This window comes from Colius striatus, chromosome 2 (assembly GCF_028858725.1).
Source record: "Colius striatus isolate bColStr4 chromosome 2, bColStr4.1.hap1, whole genome shotgun sequence".
NCBI lineage: Eukaryota > Metazoa > Chordata > Aves > Coliiformes > Coliidae > Colius > Colius striatus.
In genome coordinates this window covers 67,468,204-67,491,766 of record NC_084760.1, presented here as the reverse complement: position 1 = coordinate 67,491,766, position 23,563 = coordinate 67,468,204, and the positions used below count along the sequence as shown (strand labels likewise).

Genomic DNA, 23,563 nt, shown 5'->3' with positions numbered 1-23,563 from the left:
ATTTTACTGTCTCCAAAGAGTATTTCTGCAGGATGACACAGTGGATGATGCCTTGTCTTAAATGGGGTGTTTAGAATATACAATCTTCTCTGTACAAGCTGCTGCTCAGTGTTACTGAACAGCAGTGTCCAGGAAACAGAAAGCCAGATGCATGTTTAAAATTGTTAAAAAAGGTTACCAGTCCAGAGACACATTTTACCAGTATTTAGTACTTGAAATAGATTGAGCATGGTGAGCATTGTTGAGTTATTTCAGTCAGTTTGGGCTCTTATCCAGTACTTTAAAAAAAAAAAAAAATCAACTCCAAACCCAGAGCTAACATGCAGCATGACAGGATAGTCTTTGGCAAGGGACATCTAGGCAGTTAATTTAACTGTCACATCAGGGTACGGTTTTAGAGCCTGGCTCACCATGAGCAACTAGACACCACTCAGAAGGAAGGCCATTTGAGGACTTTGTTGAAGAACTTACTGAGGCTGGAGGGCTAACAAAGTCAGCAACAGTTGAAATAAGGTTAGCAAAATGGCCTGAAGTCCTTTTTATTTTCCTTGGCAAACCTGAAGAATCTGTTAATGGAAATACCATTTCTGTAAAACATTTTTAGACTTGAAAGACACTTGTAAGAGTCAGTGTTGTCAGAAAGGAATCAGAATGGGGAGGAACGAGATGAACTTCACCATTGGGGAAATTAAGAGGTTTAGATTAAAAAGCATGGCAGCACGCTGCTCAGGAGATGCCAGTGGAATGGGTAATTTTAACACAGACCTGTAAATGGGTGTAGCAGTTTTTCCAAGCAAATACCCTTTCCCTTCATTAGTATTTGGTGACTAAACACAGACTTGCACCTCAGCTTTTTCTACATGCACTGTGGCCTGGACTACCTGACACCTTTTGAAAGGGTGTTTTGCTGTTCACTGCCTAGACATTAGGGAACCGCATATGTAATTATCAGAGAGTGGATATTAAAACCAAGGAAACAAATTTTGTCCTCGTAAAATCAAGGTGAAGAACTTCTTGCTGCAGCAAACTGTGGAAGCTCTAAGTATAGAGCTGATAAACAAAAGGGATGAAACAAAATTAATGGAAACTAAATACATCAGTGGCTACTGCAGATGCATATCTTGCAGCTCTGGAGGTTTATATAAAAAACAACCCAAAAACCAACAAACACAAGCTGTTAGAAGACAGGAGTATGTAAACCATGTAAACTGTGGAAGGATTGTTATCTATAAGAAGCACCTCTGCCCATGTTGTTAGCCATTGGCTGACACTATGCAGTGCCTGGTACATGAGCACAGAGCTTGGCAGGGCAAGGAGCACCTCCTTACATGCAGACTCACAAGCAGCAACAGTCCCTACTATGACATTTATTAGTACTGGAGTGCTTAACTATGCCAACTTAAATGCTTCTGTGTTTATGACGTATTTAAAATAGAATAAGGCGTATGTGGAAATGCATATTTCTGAAGAACAGTTAATAGAGATTACAGTCCAGACTTTGCTTACACTTAATGGTATTCCTTACTCCCAACCATATTTTTCTCCCAGTTCTGCCGTGAAATTCAGCCTGTCAATCAATTGCAGACATCTCTTACAGTCTAGATTATTTCCTGGCTTTCTGCCTTCAAACATTTACATTCCATGAGCAACAACTCCACACAGTTAATAAAACTCTATAGGTTTGACATGCATCATTAGTGATACTGTTTTTCCAACACCTCAGAAACAACTTTTACATCTTTTAGCCTATGTATGTATAAAAGGATTTGCTTCCTAAGTCTCTTTACTCTCACTTGACAGTTTTGTATGCAACATACTTCAGAATAACCCAACTAATAAACATCCCAATTCCAGTGCAGAAGATGTGAAAGGGAGACTTTGTTCTCTGCCTATCTCACCTTTATCTCCCCCTTTTCGGTTGCTGTTTGCTGTGCTTCAGGACCAGAAGTCCATCTGCTCTAAATCTAAACACTGCTCACAACATATGGCAACAGACAGAAAATTCAGAGTTCCACTGAACACTGGTGAATCATATCTTTCCTAGGTATTCACAAAGCTGTTCAGCCAAGCACTTTTACTTTGCTATGATACAAAAGCAGTCATTTCACAATGAAATATTTGTGCTAGAATGTATAGAATTGAGCACAGAGGTTACTTCTTAGGTTATTTGGATGTTCTCAGGAGAATTCTCTCAAAGTCTATAAGGTCTGAGAGGAGCTGAAGAGAATTACCATTTCATACCAACAGCTTGTCTGTAAGACATTATGATTGTGCCTTAGCTCAAAAGAGGCATTTTAGAATATCAAACTACAAAGTAAAGATCATGCAGCACTATGTAATGAGGCCTTCTGGTCTGGTGCACAGTATCAACCTCAGAGGGCACCTAGATCCTCTATGTGTATTTCAGCTGACCTACAAAGCTGTGTCAATACCCTACTCCATGATCTGCCAAATCAGCTCTGTGGAAAACAAATAGGGGTATACCAAACTAGCACACAACAAGTAAGCAAGGCCACCAGATTCAGCCCTTGGGCGCCCAGTGGGCTCTAGCTTGTGCAGTGTAGGAGAGGCATGCTCCTGGTCTTCTCCTTCCCATGCAAGTCACAAGTTTCCCAGAAAGGGACCAAACAATTTTTTTTTTTAAACTAAATGCTTTTAATAGAAAACAAAATACAAAATAACTCTTTCCAGAAAGCAGAAATATTTAATCTCTCCAAATGACAAACTAGAACGTGCTTTTTCTGCAGATCCTCGTCGTAAATGCTGATGATTTATCTCACAAAGTGTTCATGAAACTGATATTGCAATATTTTGAGAAAATTCCTACTCTGGCAGAGCTGCCTCTGTGTACGCACAATAATTTAGTAATACTATTTTTCCCATGTTACTTTGTGTGTGTGTGTCTCTCTCTCCCTCTCCCTCAACTGCCAACTTCCATTTATGGAAATTCTTCTGTGAGGTGCAGTGGTGGATTGACATGGCCCATTTCCATTAGGAGTCCAAACTTAGCTGCTTCAGCTCTATTGTGCCCTCCCTCCAGAAAAGGCGAGTCATTTATTACCTTTAAAGTCACCACCCTACCCCTAGTGTCTTCCCATCCTCAAAACACAGTGCAACCAGATTCAGAAAGATTCCTAATTAATGGAACATAAATACAAATATCACAGCTAGTACCAGGAACCAAACCCAAATGACAATGCAGAGATGGGCCCCAACTGAGGTCAGATTTCCAGCCCCTTACTAGAAAGATGGTATTTTCTACTTAGCTAGTCCAAAATATTCCCAAAGTGCTATAGGGAGCTGTAATATTTAGGACCACTATCACTGTAGAAGCTAGAAGGGTCTTAAAATGCTGGTCCTCTGGAATACCTGGGAAATAAAAGCAAAGCAAAACAAAAAAACATGAGGCCAGTAGTTCTCCACACACTCAAGCCTCAGTGAACAGTAGGTATGATGTGACCATCAGTCAATCAATATAGGCTATTTAAGTGCAGGTCAACAGCTTATCTGGTTGGCAGTTTCACTTGTCTGGACCACGCTGTTGGTTTCCCCAAGCTACTGGATTTACTCCCCCTTTCCCCATCCCCACAGGTACAAGATTAGAACGTATACATATTTTCATCACTCTTTTTTCCCCTTGTTCCATTCAACAGCACAGGCCTTTTTGTGGGCAAGACATTGTAAAGCATTTGCATCACTCTGAACATGCCTTTCATGGGGGGCAGAGGAAGAGAAGCATTTCACAGTCAGTAATCTCAGCTTGCAATGTACTCTGGCATTCAATACACCCGCCCGCTTCCCTAAGAAAAAAACCCAATAATTAATGTTCCTGATTTTCTTGTGCAATTCCAGTCACTAGAAGAAGATTACAGGCCATAAACTGTACACTCAGTACGTTATTCATCTGTCCAGTATATACACCAACCAGTTCACTGGAAGACCCGTCTGCAGGGGCATTGCAGTAAGTGTTCCGAATGTCCCAGACCCGGACCGAGTTGTCCATCGATGCTGAAGCAATTAAACTACTGTCGGGGCTAAAAGTAAGGCTGGTTATGTTGTCCGTGTGCCCCCTCAGCTCTTTGTAAAGAGTTCCCGAGGCCAAGTCCCACAGCTTGAGCCGCTGGTCTTCGCCTGCAGATGCCAGGTACTTACCATTGGGAGAAAAGGCGAGTGCCAGCACGGGGCCACGGTGCCCGGTGAAGAGACGCACCGAGTTGCCCTGCTGAGTGCTCCACAGGCGCACGGTTTTGTCCGTGGAGCCCGTTGCCAAGTAGTTGGAATTGGGGTGGAACTTGACACAGTCCACGTCGGCCAAATGGCCCGCGTATATCCGCAGCGGGTACGTCCGATCGAAGGACCAGAGCCTTGCTGTGCGGTCGTGGGAACCGCTGGCAAAGTACAAGCTGCAGGGGCTAATATCCAAATCCCAGACAGGGTAGGCGTGTCCTTGGTACAACACAGTGTTTGTAAAACTTCCGAGGTCCCAGTATCTGATGGACATGTCCTCAGAACAAGATAAGAGTCCTGAACTGTCTGAAAGGAACCTCGTGCTGTACACTGGTCCACAGTGCCCTCTCAGGATCTTCATTTCCGTGCCTGCGCTGTCATCCTCTTCCTCCTGGTCGGAGAGGAGAAAAAGAAACAAAAAAGGAATGCATGTTTATGTGTTCCAGCAAACACAGGAACCACCATGAGGAAAACAGGAGAGTTACAGAAGTTATTTTAAAGGTGGCACGCTTTGTGCAACTCAAAGACAAACATTGCTAGCACATTTGCTACATCCAGGTTAATGCTGAAAGAGATGGCAAGATAGGGATTGTACATAAACAGGGGAAAAAAAAGGAAACATTTAATGACATTTTCACACTTGCAAAAAACATCTACTTGTTCCCTATCTGCTCTCTACTAAACATTTGGCTAAGATGTTGAAACAGATCTTGGTATCTGCTCTTTTGGTGTGGCTGTTATTGGAAATGAATCTCCCAGCAGAGAAAAAGAAACGCAGGTGTCTTAAAAAAGGCAGGAGATGAAAAGACAAAGCCTGTTTGACAAGCTGTTTGCTGGACATTCCTTCCTAGCTCCATAGGTGAACAGAAACCCAATAAGGCCATATCTATTTCTCTGTGCCAGCTCCATCAGGATGCTTTCACACCCTTACCCTTCAAGAACAGCAAATATATGCAGCTTATTTAGGTCAAACGATCTATTTTGGGGGAGGAGAAGATGAATAATCACAAAAGGGATGCTACTGGAAACTTCTTTATCCTGCAGTTCTCCAATCCGAGTGCCAGGCTACATAGTCAACAAGTAAAGGCTTTCACATTTAAAGGTTTAGTGAGCTGAGCTGAGCTAAAGGACTCTCCCAAAGAGTCTTTGGAGGTCTACTCCAGTAGCTCTTGACACTCAGAGGCTTCAGACTGCAAAAGTTTCAACAAATCTCAAGAGTATCCTTGACTGACAAGCTGTGGTCTCACTGGCAGAGTGCAAGACTTGGGGTGCACCTGTGTGGTAGCTCAAGCCCATCCTTCCTCAGGGCTATCAGGCAGATAGTTTTCCTCAGTATTGAATCAGTAACACTCATCTCTAGACAATCTCTGCACATCAAATTCAACACAACCCTCCTTTGTGAGCAGCCCCTTTAATTTTTATCATCATAAGGTTTCCTGCAAAAGGAGCACTTCCTGCCCTGGGAGGAAACCCAACTCCCCAGGGCTGCCGGACAGCTGCCGGACTGCTGACGACCAGCAGGAGTCAAGTCAGCGTGTTGTGAACGGCTCTCTTGGCTGACACAACATGTCCCATCCCTCTGACCTCAGAACTCCCAGACAATTTTGCTTCAGACTTAGCAACAGTCCTGAAAGCCTTTCTCTTCCAATGGTTTAAAATCTCACATCAGAGGTGAGCAGACTGACTTAGCTAGATCCTTGCCTTTGTCCATCTCAACTTTGTGTTTAGTAGCAGACAGCACATTGTATTTAGCAATGCTAATTCTCTTCAGAGTAGTCAGTGCCCATGGGAGTTTTAAGATGTGGCCAGGAGCCAACTTCATCTCTAATATGGAGGTGAGAGGCAGAAACAGCAGGCTTTAGCATGCAAAGCCCCATTCTTATTCAAATTGTTTTTTCTACCTCAGATACAACATTAAGCTTGCTGGAATCCACAGCATCTCTAGGCTATGTTACCACATTAAGGGAGAGAGGCTGGTACCTGCAGCATTTTTTACTATTTAATTATGACCATAAGATTCCTGACAAGTTACCAGTGGAAGCCCATTCCAGTTACCTATATTGTACTATAGTTTCTGTAAATTCTGCAAGTCCATGTACTTAATTTTATGCCTTCAAATTAATATTTGGGCTGTCTGCAAGCCCATAGTCTTTCTCTCTAACAGGCACCTATTCTCCTTTTCTTGTATTACAGGAGCAGCTTATTTGTCAATGGCTTTGGCAGCACTGAAAGCCACACTCATATATGGTCACAGGTAGCAAATCTTATCTTTGACTTCTGTTTGACATCCACTTACAGTAAAAGCTGCACACTGCTGTTACAGTTCATCGAAAACATTGAACCTATAATGATTCTGACTCCCTACATTTTCCCCTTTCCTCCCTATCCAAGTTAGCCTGCTGCCCATATGAACAAAGCATCTGGAAGTGCAGCCACTGCCTTGCAAAATTAAGCTTTGTTTCTTTGGCAGATCAAGCAAACTCTTCCTTGTATCCCACAGCTACTACCATATAGGTGAGCATTTGCAGCAGCTATAGAAAAGTTGCAACCTAAGTTATAAATCAGCAGGGAATCTTTCCTCATGATATTTTGTCAGGATTTGGATTTCACATGCTGGGTGTGCTCCTTGGATATAACGTACCACTGGGCACTACCCAGATATCCATTAGCTCCCTTCTAAAGTAGTTGCTGCTGCAGGTTAGCACAGATGCCTTGTATTTCCTTAGAATGAACAAGAAATTAAGTGATATAAGCATATTTTAATCAATAACCTGCCCACACACTAAAACCTTTTATTGCTTGAACTATCCCTTTTGAAAAGAAGAACTATGAAAACAGATTTTAAGTAAGATGTTAGAACTGGAAAACCTACCAACACTTCTAAAATGAGTTAAAAAATAATTTCAGTCTTTAAGAGTGAACAAGAAATCTTCCTGAGCAAGTACAAGACAAACTATAGTATTAAGAAACTGAAAAGAACAAAAACGTCGGCATGTTTTGTTACACAGGATACCTTCCAAGTGATACACCTATGGACAGACTGGCCAACTCCTCAGCTTTTACTTAAATGAGTAACTGATTTTGCATGACAGTCATTTGGACCCAGAAAAATTTACTGCAGATTCATTTAACCTTGTGAGCAGCACACATTACCTATCTAACAAAAATTATCTTCATCTTTCACCCAGAATAGGCCTCAAGAGAATGAATGAGCCTAAAAAACCAACAATAACCTCAAAGAAACCAAACCAAATCACACCTCACCTAACCCCTCCTCCTTCTTTTTTTTGCTAACCAGTAACAAGTTTCCCTGTCTGTCATCATGTCTCTCATCCTGGAGTGCTCCTAAGATGCCAAAAGGGAAGATCTCTTAGCAGCCTACAGTAGGTATCTCCTACCAGGAACACGTGAGGGAGTAGATATGATAGCTCTCTTAGCAGGACATGCCTTACTGCTCCTTCCAGAATTCCCTCCCATCTGCCACTCACCAAGGTGTCAGCACCATCTCTGCTAGTTATCACTTGAAAGGCCACTGCCATTTAAAACCAGAGCTGAAAGAAGAGTCAAGTCTTAGCCTTCACAGAATTTAAAGGCTGCCACTTTTGTGGCTTGGAACAGAAAGTATTATTTCCTGTTGTTGATTTATGTAGTACCAGTGATGAGCATGGCAAAACTGCACAGAGACAAACAATAAGTTAATTTATACAGCTGCAAGGCCACATTTTTATACTGGATCTTAAGTGACGCTATAGAGTGGCATTTGTGAGATACTACTGTAAAGAAATTGGTATTACTTTATTCCAGAATAGTAAGACTCCTGTTTCCAAGAAACTTAACAACGGTAAAGTGCACTGAGGCATCACACCAGGAAAAACTTTCTAAAACTACACTTAGTACGTGATTTTGACCTTAGTGATACAAAGGCTTTTACATAGACTAGTAAAACCCATAATTTTCTAATACTTTTTTCAAATCTTGACTTCATTTTTTATATATATATATAAATACGTATGTACAAAAGAATGTGGTTTCAGTGCCACCCTGAACAGAGCCACTGAAACTAGCAGAGTTTTAGACTTATGTATCCTCATAAACCGAAGGACCTCCTTGCTTGCAGCAAATCAGAAGCCAAGCTGAAGATTAATTATTTCAGGCACCACTATTTAAACACGGTATCCCAAGCTAATTACACAATAGAGAAACCAACCAAAACAAACAACATTTAGAAACCTCGCAAAACTCAGCCAAGTTTAATATTCTCACAAGTTATCCTACAGAACTCATTGAAGTAATGTCAAACAAAGTTCAGAATTTCTGTTCTTTCTCGAAGTTTTCATCAGATTTATTGCTATGAACTGCTGATCAGGCCGCAGCACTGGTCTGAGGCACAGCCCCTGTTCAAACTGAGCTGTGCTACTGACAGCTGCAGCCCTGTCAGGGATGGTCTTGTTTGGGCTTAGTATCTACAGCTTTCACTACAGTGGCACTACTGGTTTATTTTCACTGGGTATTTTCACTGAGGGCTACCAGATGAAGGAATTTATTTCCTTTGTAGTCAGAAGACATTCATTCGCATTTGGGACACGTAACCCCCAGCACATTCAGGTTGTTATCCTCCCTTAACTCTGAACTCCTGATCAGGTTACTATTTGTTTTCTCAGTGGTGGGAGTTACTCAGGGCAGTGATGACTTTCATCTTTGCTGACCATTTTTTTTTGGTTGAGATCTGTGCACAAATACTGCAGCATATACAAAGTATTAAATAACCAGAAAGAGCCATTTGCACTCAAGCTTCTATGTCTGTTTTATAATATATATATGATGTGCAAGTACGTGACTGCCTGACAAAAATCCTAATACACACTTCTGGTAACTTGTCAGTATCTCACTTTTCTATAGTCTGGAACCTGCTGATTTACCAGAGAAATTCTCTGTTGTCATGTGTCCTATGAACTCTTGCAGCTTATCATGGAAACAAGTCCACAGTTCCTCCTTGGGCTAGTCTGACCCACTTACCTGCTCACTCTGCAGAGAGTTAACCTGGGAACCAATGAGAATGCTGCTGTGTTATCTTAATTGGATGCCTTCCTCAAGTTCTGAAGCTAACAAAGTAATCCCTAACCATAGATCTCTGCATACCAAAAGCTCGCTGAACTCTTCCAAAATAAACAGAATCTTGCCACTAGGTATTATTTGAGAGGTAAAAACAGTGGAAAGAAAAAGGTGTTTCTCCTGCTAAACACTCAACACAAGAACAAATGGGGCTTTTTTTTTTCTTCAGGAGAGGAGTGATTAAACAAAGGAAGAGTCACAAATTCTGATCTTTAACCAGATATAAGATGTTATGTGGGCAGCTGTGGTAGAGGGGAGAAGGACGTGACTAGAGGACAAAAAAAAAAGATGCTATCTAGCCTGACATGTGAAGGCACACACATCCCTGTCTTGACTCTAGAATGGGAAGCTGCTAAAGTTTCTACACTGCAGATTCCTTGAGACATTTTGCATAACTTTCCCATGCTATCTCTTCACCTCTGCTTAAGGTGATTTCTACAGTTTTGCACTTAGGCATCTCTCCTTCTTCCTGAGGCCTCAGACTAGCCTCCTTTGTCTCTTTCCTTACTTTGTCTTTATTTTCCTCTTGCTGCATCTCTCCCTTTCACTCCACCCTTCTGACTGGTTGTTCTGAGCTGCTTTCCTTCACCACTATTTTTACTGCCTGCATCTCCTTGTTTCTTCTTCCCATCTGTTAAGAAGACTCCATGCTCAAGGAAGAGAGCCTCCTCCAGTCACCTGTCCTTGCTGAACTGCCTGTGTAGTCATCTGTTCACAGATAGATGGAGGAGGAAAATCAGCACTTGGGATTAACAAACTATGACCCAAGTATAAACTCACTGCATCTCCTGATTGAGATGGACTTGCATTGGCAGGTGGAGTTGGACTTTAGATGATCTCTAAAGGTCCCTTCCAATCCCTACCATTCTATGACTCTGTGATCTCAGTGAAACATTTACAACCACTGCAGGAAAGAACAAGGATGAGAATAGGCTACAAAATTTGTGCATCAACGCAGATACATAGGTTATGGAACAGCCTCACACTCCCCCATTACTAAATACTCCCCAATGCATGCCCAAAGCATGCCCAAAGCAAAAAGGGTAGGGGGCAGGGGGAAAAGGGGGATCCAGACCTCCTCATCCAGGATGTCACAAGCCAGCCGGATGCGGGACACATCAACAAGGTGGGGCTCGGATTTTAACTTCCTGGCACGCAGGCTCCACAGCTTCACACATGAATTGTCAAACCCAGCAGCGAGCAGCTTGCTGTTTGGTGAAATCTCTGCAGTGTTCAGCAACTGCTCTGTGTTATAGAAGGCATAGAAACAGATGGTGGTTAAGGAAGGGGGCCCATCCTTGACACGTTTAATGCTGTCCTGCAGTAAATCCAGCGCTGCCTCGTTCTGTAGGATGGACGCTGGCACATCGCTGGGCTCTAGGCCGTTGCTCTCACTGCGCGAGGAGCTGCCCCCTGCATAGAGCTGGTAGTCAGTCCTCTTGGCGGGCTGCACGTCCAGGTGAATGTGCAACATCAGGACTTTGCACAGGGCGTTGTTGTTGTCACTTTGGAGGTAGCGAAGAAGGTAGTTGTAGCTGTCCTCTTGAAGGCGGATGACGTACTTGTTGTCCAGAAAAGCCCGGAGCTTCAAGTTGGACAGGATATCTTGAATAGTCATGGTAGTCTGCAACTGCTCAATGATATCCTTCTGGCTGGCATTCTGCAAGAACATGCCATGGAAGCGGCTGTAAAAACTGTCCACTGTGCTTTTCAGGCCATTCTGGACCATGTTCAGATGGAGGTAGACGAAGAGGGGATACAGAAGAGGCATCACTTCATGGCTGTGCTGAGAATCTGAATCTATATTAAAAAAAAAGCAACAAACTTTGAATGATTTCTCAAGCCACTTTCCACCAGGAAGAAAACAGAGCAAGGACAACTACTGCAAAAAGTCTTGACATCAAAGTAGCATCAGAGAGCAAGCAAGAGGAGACTTTTGTTAGCATATCTAAGTCAACGTCTTCTGTCACCTAAAGGGAATACACAGTACCTATTACAGATCTGAAGAGGGATTTTGAAGTCAGTGAGGTAAAATACAGATTTCAAAACACTTTTTAGATGCAAGACAGCTAATAAAATATCATCTCATCAAATACATAACAGCTGAATCTTCCCTCTTTGAAGAAAAACTACATCCTTTGTTTATTGGAATAAGTGGACTTTTAAATTTACTCCTTACATTTAAAAAATAGTATTTAACATGTTTAAGTAAAAATTATTTACCTAGCTTGTGTGGGCTTGGAGTTTTGCTTCCCCCCCTCTTCAGCTTCAATAAAACTTGCATGTGGTGCTTTGGATGGAATCAATTTGTTTTCAGAGGAAAGGAAGCTACAGTTTCCAAAACGGGCTGCAATATGCTGGGCTCTTGTTTCATTTCTGTGCCTGCTCATGTGCATACTTTCTCTGGCTGCCAAGCCAAATCCCAGGGGTAGCTCCTAGTACACAGTGTAACGAACTCCCAGTTCGGCTGTGCCTTTTCTTGGGGCTGTATTTCCCTCCCACCTACAGGGGCTGCAGGAAGCTGCAAGGAGCGGAGCCCTGCCACAGAACACCATGGCAACATACAGGGCCATAACAAAGAGTTCTCAAAGGGAAAAAAGGTCCAGATGACTGGAAAAAAATAGGCATTGATGATTCTCAAACAACACTGTTTCTTTTCAACTTGTTCTTCCCTCCTGCCACTCACCAATGCATTCCTTTTTTTCCCCCCTTTTCCACCAGCTTATTTTTCCTCTCCTGTTGAATGCTCTTTCGGACCTTCTCTGGTCCATACTGCGTCTCTCTCATTTGTACGAGTAACTACACAGTGCGCCTTACACATATGTATTTGCATAGTTAGGCATCATTTTCCTTTCTGTCCCACTGAGATTGGGTCAAAGCCAGTGAAGTCAGTGGTCTGTACGCAGTAAAAGCTCTAAACAGCGAGCAGCTGCTCTTTTCCTTGCAGGTGCTCTAGTCCAGAAATGCAAAAAGGGGAAGGACCTCACTGTAGCAGGGGAACATAGGAAGAGATGGGAAGTTATCAGAAACAAGAATGAAGAAAACATTCCCTAGGAACATAGGAAAAAAGGTCACAGGGCGGGATTTTCTAGCCTGGAAAAGAATAAGGAGGTATCAAACCACTGCCTTCAGTACCCAGTGGGATATTATGGAGGAAAAGGAGCCAGCTCCAAGCTGCTGCAAAGGCAATTCTCAGCACATCACCCAGCCCTGCAGCTGGGGCCCAGAGGTGCAGAGCAATCTCTACACTTTTTGATTTTCAAAACCTTGCTGTACAAGGTCCTGAGCAACTGATGAAACTCCGATCTCAGCCTGTTTTGAGCAGATGGTTGAACTAAGGATGTCTAGAGTAATTCCTAAATGATTCAGTGGTCCTAGTTCCCTGACTGCTCCTCACTGCCCCTTGGGGCAGGCATCACAGGAACAGGAAGTGTCCTGCTGTGCCTTATCTCTGGCAAGTTACTCCCTGGCAGAAATAAAAGCAGTTCACAGGTGTAAGAAGTCAAAAGTAAGCAAGAGAGATAAACAAGATGAAAACAGTCAACCTGGACATGAAACCCACATCTAGCACTTCCCCAAGCAGTATTTAAACCACTGAAGAGAACAATCATACCTCTCAAAAATCTTATTACACTGTAAGAATTCACCTCACAAACTTAAGTGCAATGGTGTTGAACTAAGTGCAACTAAGTGTTGAAGCTAAGGGGCAAGGCTGAGAACTGACAAATTTCTGCCTTCCTCCCTTTCCTTTCAACAACTATCAGGAATATTAATCCTAGTGTTACACACACTGGGATAAAATTCCTACACTGGACAAATCTAGAGGTGCCCAAAGGCAAGAGGGGTGAGGCAACCTCACCTCCCTCAGTATTAGTCCCTAAAATCTTATCTGCTTTCTTCTCCAAACATTTAAGACTAATAGAAAAAATAAGGATATTCTCAGGAGCACCTTTTTTTAAAAATTATTAAAACCAAGAAAAATAATTACTGTCTTCTGCATCACACTACAGAATGAGATTTTTTTAACATTCTGTCATATACCTCCGGTCTCAAAGCCAGTTACAGACGAATTTAAGGGAAAATATTCCCCCTAAAAAATCTAGACCATCACAAACATACAACAATTATGAATAAAATTAAAACCACTGAACTAGAAGACAGCAGAGAACTACACCCATTTCCAAGTTACCTGCCTCTCACATAAAACACACTAATCTTCCTCTTGTCCTGTAAATGTGTGCTTTGGCGTAGAAGGACCTACAAAGGTCAAATGTTTGGTTAAGAAAAGCCAAACAGTCAGCTGTTTACGACAGCCAAAGGTACTCAGCACTCACACCGCAATAACAAAAAAGAAAAATTAAATATTTCTAATGGTAGTAACTGAAATCTCAAAACTGGAAATGAAAATATTATTAGAGACACAATATTCAATTTTATTATGTTGTTCTTTACTCATTGCAATGACAAAAAAAAAAAATCTCCTTTCTTCTTCCTTGCTTTTTGGTATTTACCTGTGAGAAAATTGCGTAGTCGTCCAAACTGTACTTCATATTGTTGTGGCTCTGCCACGCAGGGAGCTGCAGACACAACGTTGGCACAACCAGATTCAGATTGGACTGTAAAATAAGTAAAAATTAAATAAGGATTTGAGGAGTTTTCCCATGTATGTCTGGAAACAAAGTTTCTCATAACATCCACAGTAATGCAGCCACCATGATGGCATCTAATCTTTCAAATTGTCCAAGGATGACATCTAAACATGGCATTAACAACCTAGACAGAGCATGAATGAGAAAGTCCACCAAAAGCTTAAAAATCCCCTCTAAAACTCTCAGTAACTCACTTGCTCCCCCCAGAATACATTTTTAAGTTTTCAAATACAACCATAAGTCCCCAAAGAAATTCAGAGTAACACCATTACAGATCTCTTAACAGTTATCCAAGACACTCAGTGGTTTTACTACTTTCCAGTCACAAAAGATGAAGAAAGCAATCTAAAACTTTTTCCAAAACAAAGTTTCTTTTTCAGGTGTACCTACCAACCATTGTGGACAGGTGGTTTGCAGTGACACTATCTCAACAGTCTCAAATTCCTTGTCCTGGTCATTATCATTTACAACAAATGATAATTCATTATCATTTACTAGTCTCCCAGAGGTGGAGGTGAAAACACACTGAATCTCTAAGAAAACAGTTTTTAATTAAAATGTGTCCTTCTTCCTGAGGATTTTAGGTCAAACTGTAGCTAGTATTTGACCATAAACCTAGTTGCTAGTTTCCCAAGGTGGTGTTAAACTGATTCTCAGAACTAGTATCCACTCTGGTAAAAATAGTTATGAACTACTTAGAAAAAGCTTTATCTCTAGCACCAAAGCTTTGTTCTTCTGCTAAACTGAGAATCCAATGGGAGACTATGCACCCATCAACATACCCTAAGCATATACATATACCAGCGATTAGAAATGGAACTTACAGAATTTCAAATTTACAGGCTACAGAAACTAATATGGCTATTTTTCTGCAGCTAAGAAGAACATGGAGTTTCACTGTTTTGCTTTCCTAATTTTTGTTTCAATTTGTAACTATTTTCCCCTCCATATAACTTACTTTCATTACTCTCACTTTCAACTCCTTCAACATCTTTCTGAGTCTCTCTTTGCCTTCATACTCCTGACTGATCACTTTGTGTTCCAGCATTTGGCTCGTGCACACAGGCACAACTCTGACAGTCCTGGAACTCTATAAACAACATCATCAAATGTTCGCATGCTAAAGAGAGATAGGCCAGCCTCCAGCTCGTCTCAATGCTTCTAATTAAAAAGAGATCACCACATGGTGTGCAGGCAGCCTGTCGCTATTCTTCTCTCTCCTTCTCTCTGGTAAGACACAGGTCTATCTTCCTGGAGCTTACAGAAATACAGGAGCTATGTTTACCAACTCTCCAGGGCAAGCTGAGTTGAGCTTTGGAAAAAGAGAGCTGGGCTGTACTCATCATTCCCTCATGGGAAAAAACAAATACAGATTCTAGCATCAATACCATATCTTCTCTCAAATCAGTTTAGAAATAAACAAATACAACTTGTTGAAAAGTACAGATGCACTACACTTCCCACAGACTGGCTGCTTCAGAAACTCAAAGCTGATAAGAACTCCAGGTTCACACACTGGTATTACTTAACAGCTACAGTAAAAGACTCTGCTGTTTGGACTTTTAGTATAATCAATATTCAGTGTAAGTAAACTACATGCATACACATGCAGTAACTCAAAAATGCATAGTGACAGTTTTCAATGTCACCCACTCTACTCTTTTTAAAAGCAAAGAAAAGCAAAAATACAAAGGCCTGCCTTTTATGTCATGTCACAGTGTTACATACAAAGGCCAACTCTTCACAGAGTTCTGGTGGCCTCCCTTCAGAAGGAATGGGAATGACTTGCCATCTTGCTCATGCCGTGCAAGCACAACTTACTGTCCTTGGCTTTATGAAGTGCTCCCTTTATGCCACCTAGTTAACTTTCTCTGTGTAAACAACTCCAAATTTAAGTTATATTTCATGCTTCAGAAAGAGAAACATCACCTTTGTCTACTTATCCTGGAACATTCTCACTTGGGCAATTATTATGCATCAAGTAAATGGTAAATGAACCCTCCAGACAGTTATTACACGTTCAAATTCTAATTTTTTCTTCACAAAACTTTACACCAACCAGAACTGCAAAAATGATCAAGAGCTCAACTAATTCCAAAATAAGAGTAAATTTCCAAGTATGTTTTTCTCCTGGTGGAAGTAAAACACTGGACCTATCCTTCTCATACATTAATACAACTACTGTAATTTCTTTTCCGTCTTCCCCAATGGTCCTAAGAACATCCATCCCTATGTGTTGACAGCGTCGTCCAGCAGTATTACAGGAACCCTTCCTTAGTCACTCATTCTGGCCTCAAATACTCTTCTAGCTTTTTACAGGAGTACGGGACAGTCACGAGGAAGCCCTGTGCTGTTCTTTACTGTAGATGCGATTGGACTGGGTGCTAGATAATCTCATCTGGGCACCTTTCCCCATGAACGGTTGGGCCAAATGATCTTTCAAGGTCCCTTCCAACCTGTGTTCTCTATCATTCTGTGAAAACAGAGCTGTACAAATGTAACATGTATATGAAGCCATAGAGAAGGGATGAACTGAGGAGACTCTGGAAGATGACAAAAAGAGATGTTGAGGTAAAACTAACTAAAACCCAACAACAGATTATAGTTCTCGGTGTGAAAGAAGAAACAAAAGAATTGAAGATAGAAGTAAGCATCTCTCTCACTTATACAGGCTTGTTGACTTAAAAGTCAAACAAAAGAAGAGAGTTGAACAGAAAAAGCAATCTGAGTTTTGTTAAAGAATGAGCAAAAACATCTTCAGAAAAATATATTTGATCCCTTTCCCTGAAATAAATGCAGGCTTTAGAATCTGGTCAGTTTATTCAGTCTACAAAACTATGATGACTGCAGCAGAAAGTATTTTCAGCCTCTTTTGTCAGAATAAGTACAAGCTGGGTTTTTCTTTTGTGACAGTCAGTCACGGAACTGCAGCATACTCACTGTCAACTTACTACGAACATGTTCGACAAGAAGCAGTAAACAGCTGAATACATGAAGGCAGACTATTTTCAGTTCTAATGAAAACTGATGACTAAGTTCTGAATCACCAGTCACAATCCCTTGCCCCAGTGCAAGGGGATATGGAAGATACAAGCTAACAAGAATAATTTTAGTAATAACGTTTGGTAGAAGACTAGTAAAAAGACAAAACTCAATCATGCACTCATTCAAACTTTTTCTTCTGCATAAGACCATCTGGGAACGTGAGGGCTTGCAATCCAATTCATCTGTTTTCAGATACTCTTGTGTCCTGCTATGCACTGCTCCCCGATTCTAATCCCATTTCAACATCGACCTTTCTGCTGACCTCTCCTGTACAACCTCCCATCAAAAACAATTGAGCATTTTATTTTGCTTTCATTCCTTTGCCATGTCCCCCACCATTACTTCATGGAGCAGCAACAAACTTTCGGTAGTTACTCTGAAAACAGCCAGAAAGTTAAAAGTACTAAGATAATGCAAGTCAATTCAAACAAGGAAATATTACCCAATTTCCTTCGGGCTGACACAAGTCGTTCACTTTGGGTTATAACTATGACAAAATACTCTACAGGTGGAAAGAGCTATTTTAGCATCCAGTCTTATCTAGCTAGAAGCACAGCAACTAAAGTTTTGTCAAATCAAATTGTATCACTAAGGTCTCCACCACCCTTAGCCTGCGATACTGTCACAATCTAAGCAGTTTCATTATCAGAATCCTCCTTGCATTTTCACCCAAAGGTCAGCCCAGTATTTTCTATATAAAGGTTAAATTTACTTGTAAAAGTTGATCTCCACATTGCTTGCACCTTTTAAATATTTGTACACAATCAAGCAGTAGCATAGTTTGATACAGTAGAAAAAGTAATTACAATGAAGACTGTCACAAATAGAATTTGAAAAGCAGGTAGTCTAATATGATTCAGAAGTCTTTAAGAAAGACGAGAAAGCACATGCAGGGAAATAAACCATCTCATCCACTGAAGGGGTGTTTTTTTTTCAAGTGACAGCTTGGAGTTTTCACAACTAGAAAGCTGAAACAGCTTGTATAACTCCCATTTCACACAATATAGTTGTCCTGGAGTACAAAGATACAATACATTTTTCTACATCTGCTTAATTCCTCATCTCACCTCCACCCTAAAGCACCACAACTCACCAGACTTCATGTTCTTTGGGATATACCACATGTGTTTTCCACTACCATAACCTGCTGTTTCAGCCTGTTGATTCTCTAATGATGAATCTCATCTTCTTACACTTTCATCCACATTTTCATTCTTCAGAAGTTCATAACTCACCAAATTCACACTGGGAAAACTCTTGGTTTGTTCTTTTTTTTTTTTACCAAAAGGAGAGTTGGCCATACATACAGACAGATTAATGTAATTACCAATTTGTCACAATTCTGTCGAGAACCACGTGTGGAAAACGTGACAGGATTACCTGTGAGATTAGCTGCCATCTCTTCAGCAGTCTGACACAGCCTCAGCCCTTGTTTTAGGGGACCTTCTGAGTCCACATACTGACGGCGCTTGAGGTAGCAGGACACTGCCATCTGAATCTGTTCTGTGCGTACGCGTTTCATGACCTCAAAAGACAAGAAAGAGATAATGGGGCTCATACTGTGTTGGCACATCCTAAGACCGATAGAAAACAAATGGCTCAGTATTGTCATCCCTAAAGTAAAACAACTTCATTAGTCGAGTATGAAACAAAACCTTAGGGCACGTGCCTCTTAGAACTAAGGTATAACGAGAAACTTTGAATCAGACTCATGAAGATATTTTGCTGTCTTATTCTACTAATTTCACTGAGGAATACAAAATACTTTTGAGGATTCTGCACTAAAACTGCAGTGGTGAGCTGAAGTCTCTGATCTTATTAAAAACTAATTGATTAAAGGCGATGTTTCTCCCCTTTGCTTTTTTACAGTAGCAGTTGGGGTATTCTTCAGTCATTTTCTGATTCTTCTGCTTGACCAACCAACAGAACCATACCAGAATAGTCAAGGGATTGAGAAATATACAGGAAGGAAATTTCAGAATCATAATGCCTTAAATAACATACCTGTTTAACTCACTTGAGAAGTCCAAGAAGCAATAGCTTATTGCCTGAACTTAAAGGTTAGAGACATGCTTCTGGCACTTCAGTCAGGTAAGTCCCCAGAAAAAAAACCCAGGGAGATTATAAACAAAAGCAGAGCACTCTACCTTTTTTGCCTGTCCCTATCTACCTAGATTTTTCTCCCACAAAAGTTTTTTAAAAAATCCTTTGAAGTTTTCTTTCTGTAAATTTTGACAGCCATCCTCACAAACACTGCTTGGTAGTATCCCAAAACTTTTGTTTTTGGGAGCCTGGTGTTACCTTTCAGCTTCAGCTAAACCTCAGTAATATGAATGAATCAGAATCTTTGCTGCTTGAGTAGTCCCTGACTGCCACCAATCCTTCATGACAGCCATCAATTTTATACAGATGTTTAGATAACCTAAATGTCTTTAAATAAAGTAGAACTAAGTAATAGTTGTATACTACAGAATAACAGGTACTGGCTTCCTCGAGAGAGTTCTACACCTTACAGTGCCACTGCCTCAAGAACTGCGTATATATTACAAGTGCTTTCTGGTTTGAGTAGCTAAATCTGAAAAACTGTGTTTCATTGGAGAGACAGACAAGGATGCCCATTCCTCTCCCTCGTAAAAACCATACTTCTAACAAAATGACAGTTTAAAAAATTTAATCACAAATGAGCCTTTTCTAATACCCATGTACACTTTAGTGCTTATCGCAGCTGTTAGAAGAGTAAGTCCTCTGTGGGGCTTCCAGTGGATGGGGATACAAGGTTTCAGTAAAAGTTAGTTAAAACTCAGATATGTGGAACTGCAAACCCATATGCTCTGGGTATAAGTTTAAAAAGATTTTCACCTCTTTTCACAGGTGAAATAACTGTTGAGGGTGTGGAAGGGGCATCAACAGGCGTGGAGCCTTCAAAGCATTTCCAGATAGACCTATTAAAATAATGGGTTTCAACCACAACTTTATCCACTCCAAAAGCAAACTTCCTTCTCATCTTCCTTGCAATTAAATAAACTATATTTGAGACTTACACTGTCTCAATTACAATACTTTTTCTACTGCACAAAATTGCAGGAAAGACAGAATTCCCATGAAGGCCTTGAATAAAGGGTGGACACCAGGATGGACCATCATCTTAGCATCCTCCTAAAACACACCCTGAACTAAGCTTCACAATGTATTATGTTGCCATTCTGCATTTCAGGTGCCAGCATAGACTCACACACAAGTGATTTGCCTATGTCAACACTAACACCTCTGCATGCTGCCTGTCACACAGCTTAGGTTTGGGTAGCAATTCCATTATATTTGAGATGCTTTCACACATGCATATTTCAGGTCTAGAAACCATTTTGGAGAGTTTGCATCTAGATTGTTGTACTTGGCTTATAATCCAAAAGAAATTCGCTCCCAAAATGGCATGGAGCAGATCCAACTAAATATTTCTGAAGTGGTTCAGTAAGTCAAAACCATGCGAATGAACCTCAGGTCTGTGGTTCAATCACAAAGGAAGTACATCTAGAAATATCCGTGACCATACTATTTGCTTCAGTTACAGGATGAATTTGCACTTAGGTTAGATTTGGTGAGAAAATCATTATTCATTACGGCACAGCATGCATGTACAGATAAATTCAAATGCCTCAGACTTATAATGGATTGGAAAAACTGAAAACTGGTGTGAAAGATGCAGAAATCCAGAGCACTGTTTGAAATGACAGCGACAAACAAGAGGAGCACTGATATCAGCCTTTTCAAGGTGCTGAACAAGCAGATGACCAACAGAGAAAACAGTAAATTTTAAACAAAAGGCAAAAAAAAAAGAGCAGTAGCTTACCCAGTAGTTTCAAATTCTAACATCAACATTGGACACCTGAGCACCAAGAAAGAAAAAACTGGGAAAGGAGCAGTTGCTGGCAGATGATTCCAGTCCAAGCTTACAGGACAAGAAGGAAGCCCAAATTTCTACAGACAAGATTAGCAGGGTCATGTTTGCAGCTGCTTTATGCAATCTGCAGTTTCTTGCTGTCTCCATGTACCTTGTACACTCCTCCCAGCAGTCACAGCAGTGAGTAACAATGCTCGAGGAGATCTCTTTATTCCCAGATGATAGAGCACAAACTACCTTACAGGAAATGCTTCTTCACCAAGAAACACCCATTGGCATCAGACACATTATCATTCCTATTTCTATTTCAGATCTTTGCTTCTTCATTCACTTTGCCTTTATACTTCACAAAAAGCAATGTCACAGGAGCAGGGTAACCGTTCATTAAAAGTGCAAGAAGAGCAAACTCAGTGTTCTTACAAATATTCTTTATCAGGCCCTCAAAATAAAGATTGTATAATAAAATAAAACTAAGGACAGCCTGCCAAAATGCCTTTAGCTGGGTTCAAGCTGAGCCAGGTCACAACAGGTCAACAATGCAGAATTTACAGGCAAAAAGGGACAAGACTCTCATTTTAACCTGCAATCAATTTTAAGACTCTAGTTCTCATCACTGAAGATAATCACCAAAATTTGAAACAAACCAAAATGATTCTAGTGATCCCTGTCCACGCCTGTAGAGAGCTTGAAGCAATTATTCAGAAGTCTCAGATGCCTTGTTCTTCTTAAATAGCCACCAAGAACAATAAATACCAATACTGTTAACTAATTTTACTGATAGACAAAATACATCACGAAAGACAGAAGAAAGATCACAACAGGAGTCTGCAGAGCTTGCATGCAGTGTCTTCTGCAGTGTCACAAATTGGAGCACCCCCAAAAAAGGATATGAAGTTACTTTTTTTGAGGAACCAAAACCACTGAAGAAACACAGAGGAGAGGCTGATTGTACAAAACACATCACAAGTTCCTCTTCCCTAGAAAAGCTGGAAGTTAGCTGTGTACTAAGCACTGTGCCAAGGAAATTAACTTTTCTGTGTACGCGACCTCTCAGATACAGGTTTAAGGTGGATTCCACGGCCTTGAAATATTACCAAGAGAGGCATATGAAAAACATCTTGAAAACCAGCACTGCAAATGCTGCTTTTAAACTCTGCCCTCCTATCCCGACACTGACAGCAATCTCCTCAACAGGCTGAAAAAAGACCTGTGAGGATCAGAGAAGAACCAAAGACAAGCAGCTTTAGAAAACACAAGAAACAATAAAAGACTCCACAGAAGCACATTTTGACCATCTGCTACTGAGAATGGTCTCAGGCCTCAGTTGTGGACAGTGAAGTACCATCTTTTACCTCTTATCACTACAGGTGAAACTTGGGATCTACCAACACCACAAAGTCACCAAATCTTTTATTTTGTGACATTAAGTTAGTCTAAGAATCACCAAATTTCAGAATAAACACGATAAGTCTAAAGAGGTACAAAGGTAATTGTGACTCTAGAGCAGAGGGGCTTCATTACAAAAACCATCTGCAGTTCAGAAAAACAGACAAGTAAACTGTACCAGCGCACACGGAGACGCAGCGTGGTGGTGGTGCAAAACAGGGATAGTGCTGCAGAGAGCAGGAACTACGGAGAAGGCTTTTGCCTGAGCAGTGGTATTGATGGCGAAGAGGCAGAGAGGAAACAGCTGTGACTTTACAAGTGCCTGCATCCATTTGCATTGGACCTGGACTTGGCTAACCGTCTAGGGATTAAGCTTTGCCAATTCTGTGGCACTTTTTTTTCCTTTCCACCCCCGAAGACAGAGCCAAACTGCGTGGGATCTCCTCTGCGTTACCTGGGCAGGACGTGCTTCCCTTCTACACCCACCTTAACCCTACAGCCTCCACCACCCAAACCCTTCCTTCTTTCTCCTCCTCCCCAGAGCTGCTGGACTAAGTGCTGCTCGCCTTTAGGCCCTGCCAACGGAAACCCGGGCCGAGCGCGCAGGGGCTGCCGCTGCCGCCTGAGCTGGTGGGAAGCTGCGAGTTGCTCGCTCAAGGGACGCAGAAGTAAAAGTCTTCTCCTCTTAGGATTAAGGGAAAAAAAAGGAAAAAAGAAAGGAAGAGAAGTAGCGAGATAAGATGTGGCTAATTAAACCCACGCACTTTTCAAGGGAAAAAAAAAGTAAAGACTGTACTGAGGGTAGCCGACCCCGCCACCTCCGGGCGCGGGGAAGGCGGCCGGCCCTGTCCTCCCCCGGGGCTGCCCTTAAAGGCCGCGCCCCAGGCCCGTCCCGCCGCCTGCCCGAGGCTCCCCCCGCGGCCCGCCGGCCTCCCGGGAGCCGCCTGCCGCGCCGGGCCGGGCCTGCGGGCCTCCGCCACGAGGCGGCCCGGCGTGTCGCCCGGGGCCCGCTCCCGCCACCGGCTGGCCCGGCGCCGCCTCCCACCGCGCTCCCTCCCCCCCAGCCCTGAGCGGGCCTCGAGCCGCAGCCCCGCGCCGGTCCCCGCTCCCCGCCACTCACTGAGCATCGCAGGCGGCGGTGGCGGCGGGAGGCGGGGTCCGGCGGGGCCGGGGGGGGGCGCTGTCACTGCGCCCAGCAGCGCCAGACGCTGCCGGCGGGCGCGCCGCCGCTGCTGCCGCCTCCCCT

General features: G+C 42.1%; 1 protein-coding gene across 1 annotated transcript; it reads right to left on the bottom strand.

Annotated features, from left to right (window-relative positions):
- Positions 1-1,351: 1,351 nt before the first annotated feature.
- On the bottom strand, positions 1,352-23,545 carry TAF5L (TATA-box binding protein associated factor 5 like). Its single transcript, XM_061990957.1, has 5 exons — positions 23,438-23,545; positions 18,414-18,558; positions 13,851-13,955; positions 10,415-11,139; positions 1,352-4,618 (listed from the first exon to the last, which is right to left on the bottom strand). The coding sequence occupies exons 2-5, from the start codon at positions 18,553-18,555 to the stop codon at positions 3,821-3,823; spliced, it is 1,770 nt and encodes a 589-aa protein (XP_061846941.1). The 5' UTR covers positions 18,556-18,558; positions 23,438-23,545; the 3' UTR covers positions 1,352-3,820.
- Positions 23,546-23,563: the final 18 nt, after the last annotated feature.

Excerpts from the sequence above, each read along its gene's own strand:
- TAF5L (XM_061990957.1), bottom strand. The coding sequence starts at position 18,555 with ATGAAACGCGTACGCACAGAACAGATTCAGATGGCAGTGTCCTGCTAC. Across the intron at positions 11,140-13,850 it reads ACTACGCAATTTTCTCACAG|ATTCAGATTCTCAGCACAGC; the intron begins GTAAATACCAAA and ends TTTTTAATATAG. Across the intron at positions 4,619-10,414 it reads GTGACATCCTGGATGAGGAG|GAGGAAGAGGATGACAGCGC; the intron begins GTCTGGATCCCC and ends CTCTCCGACCAG.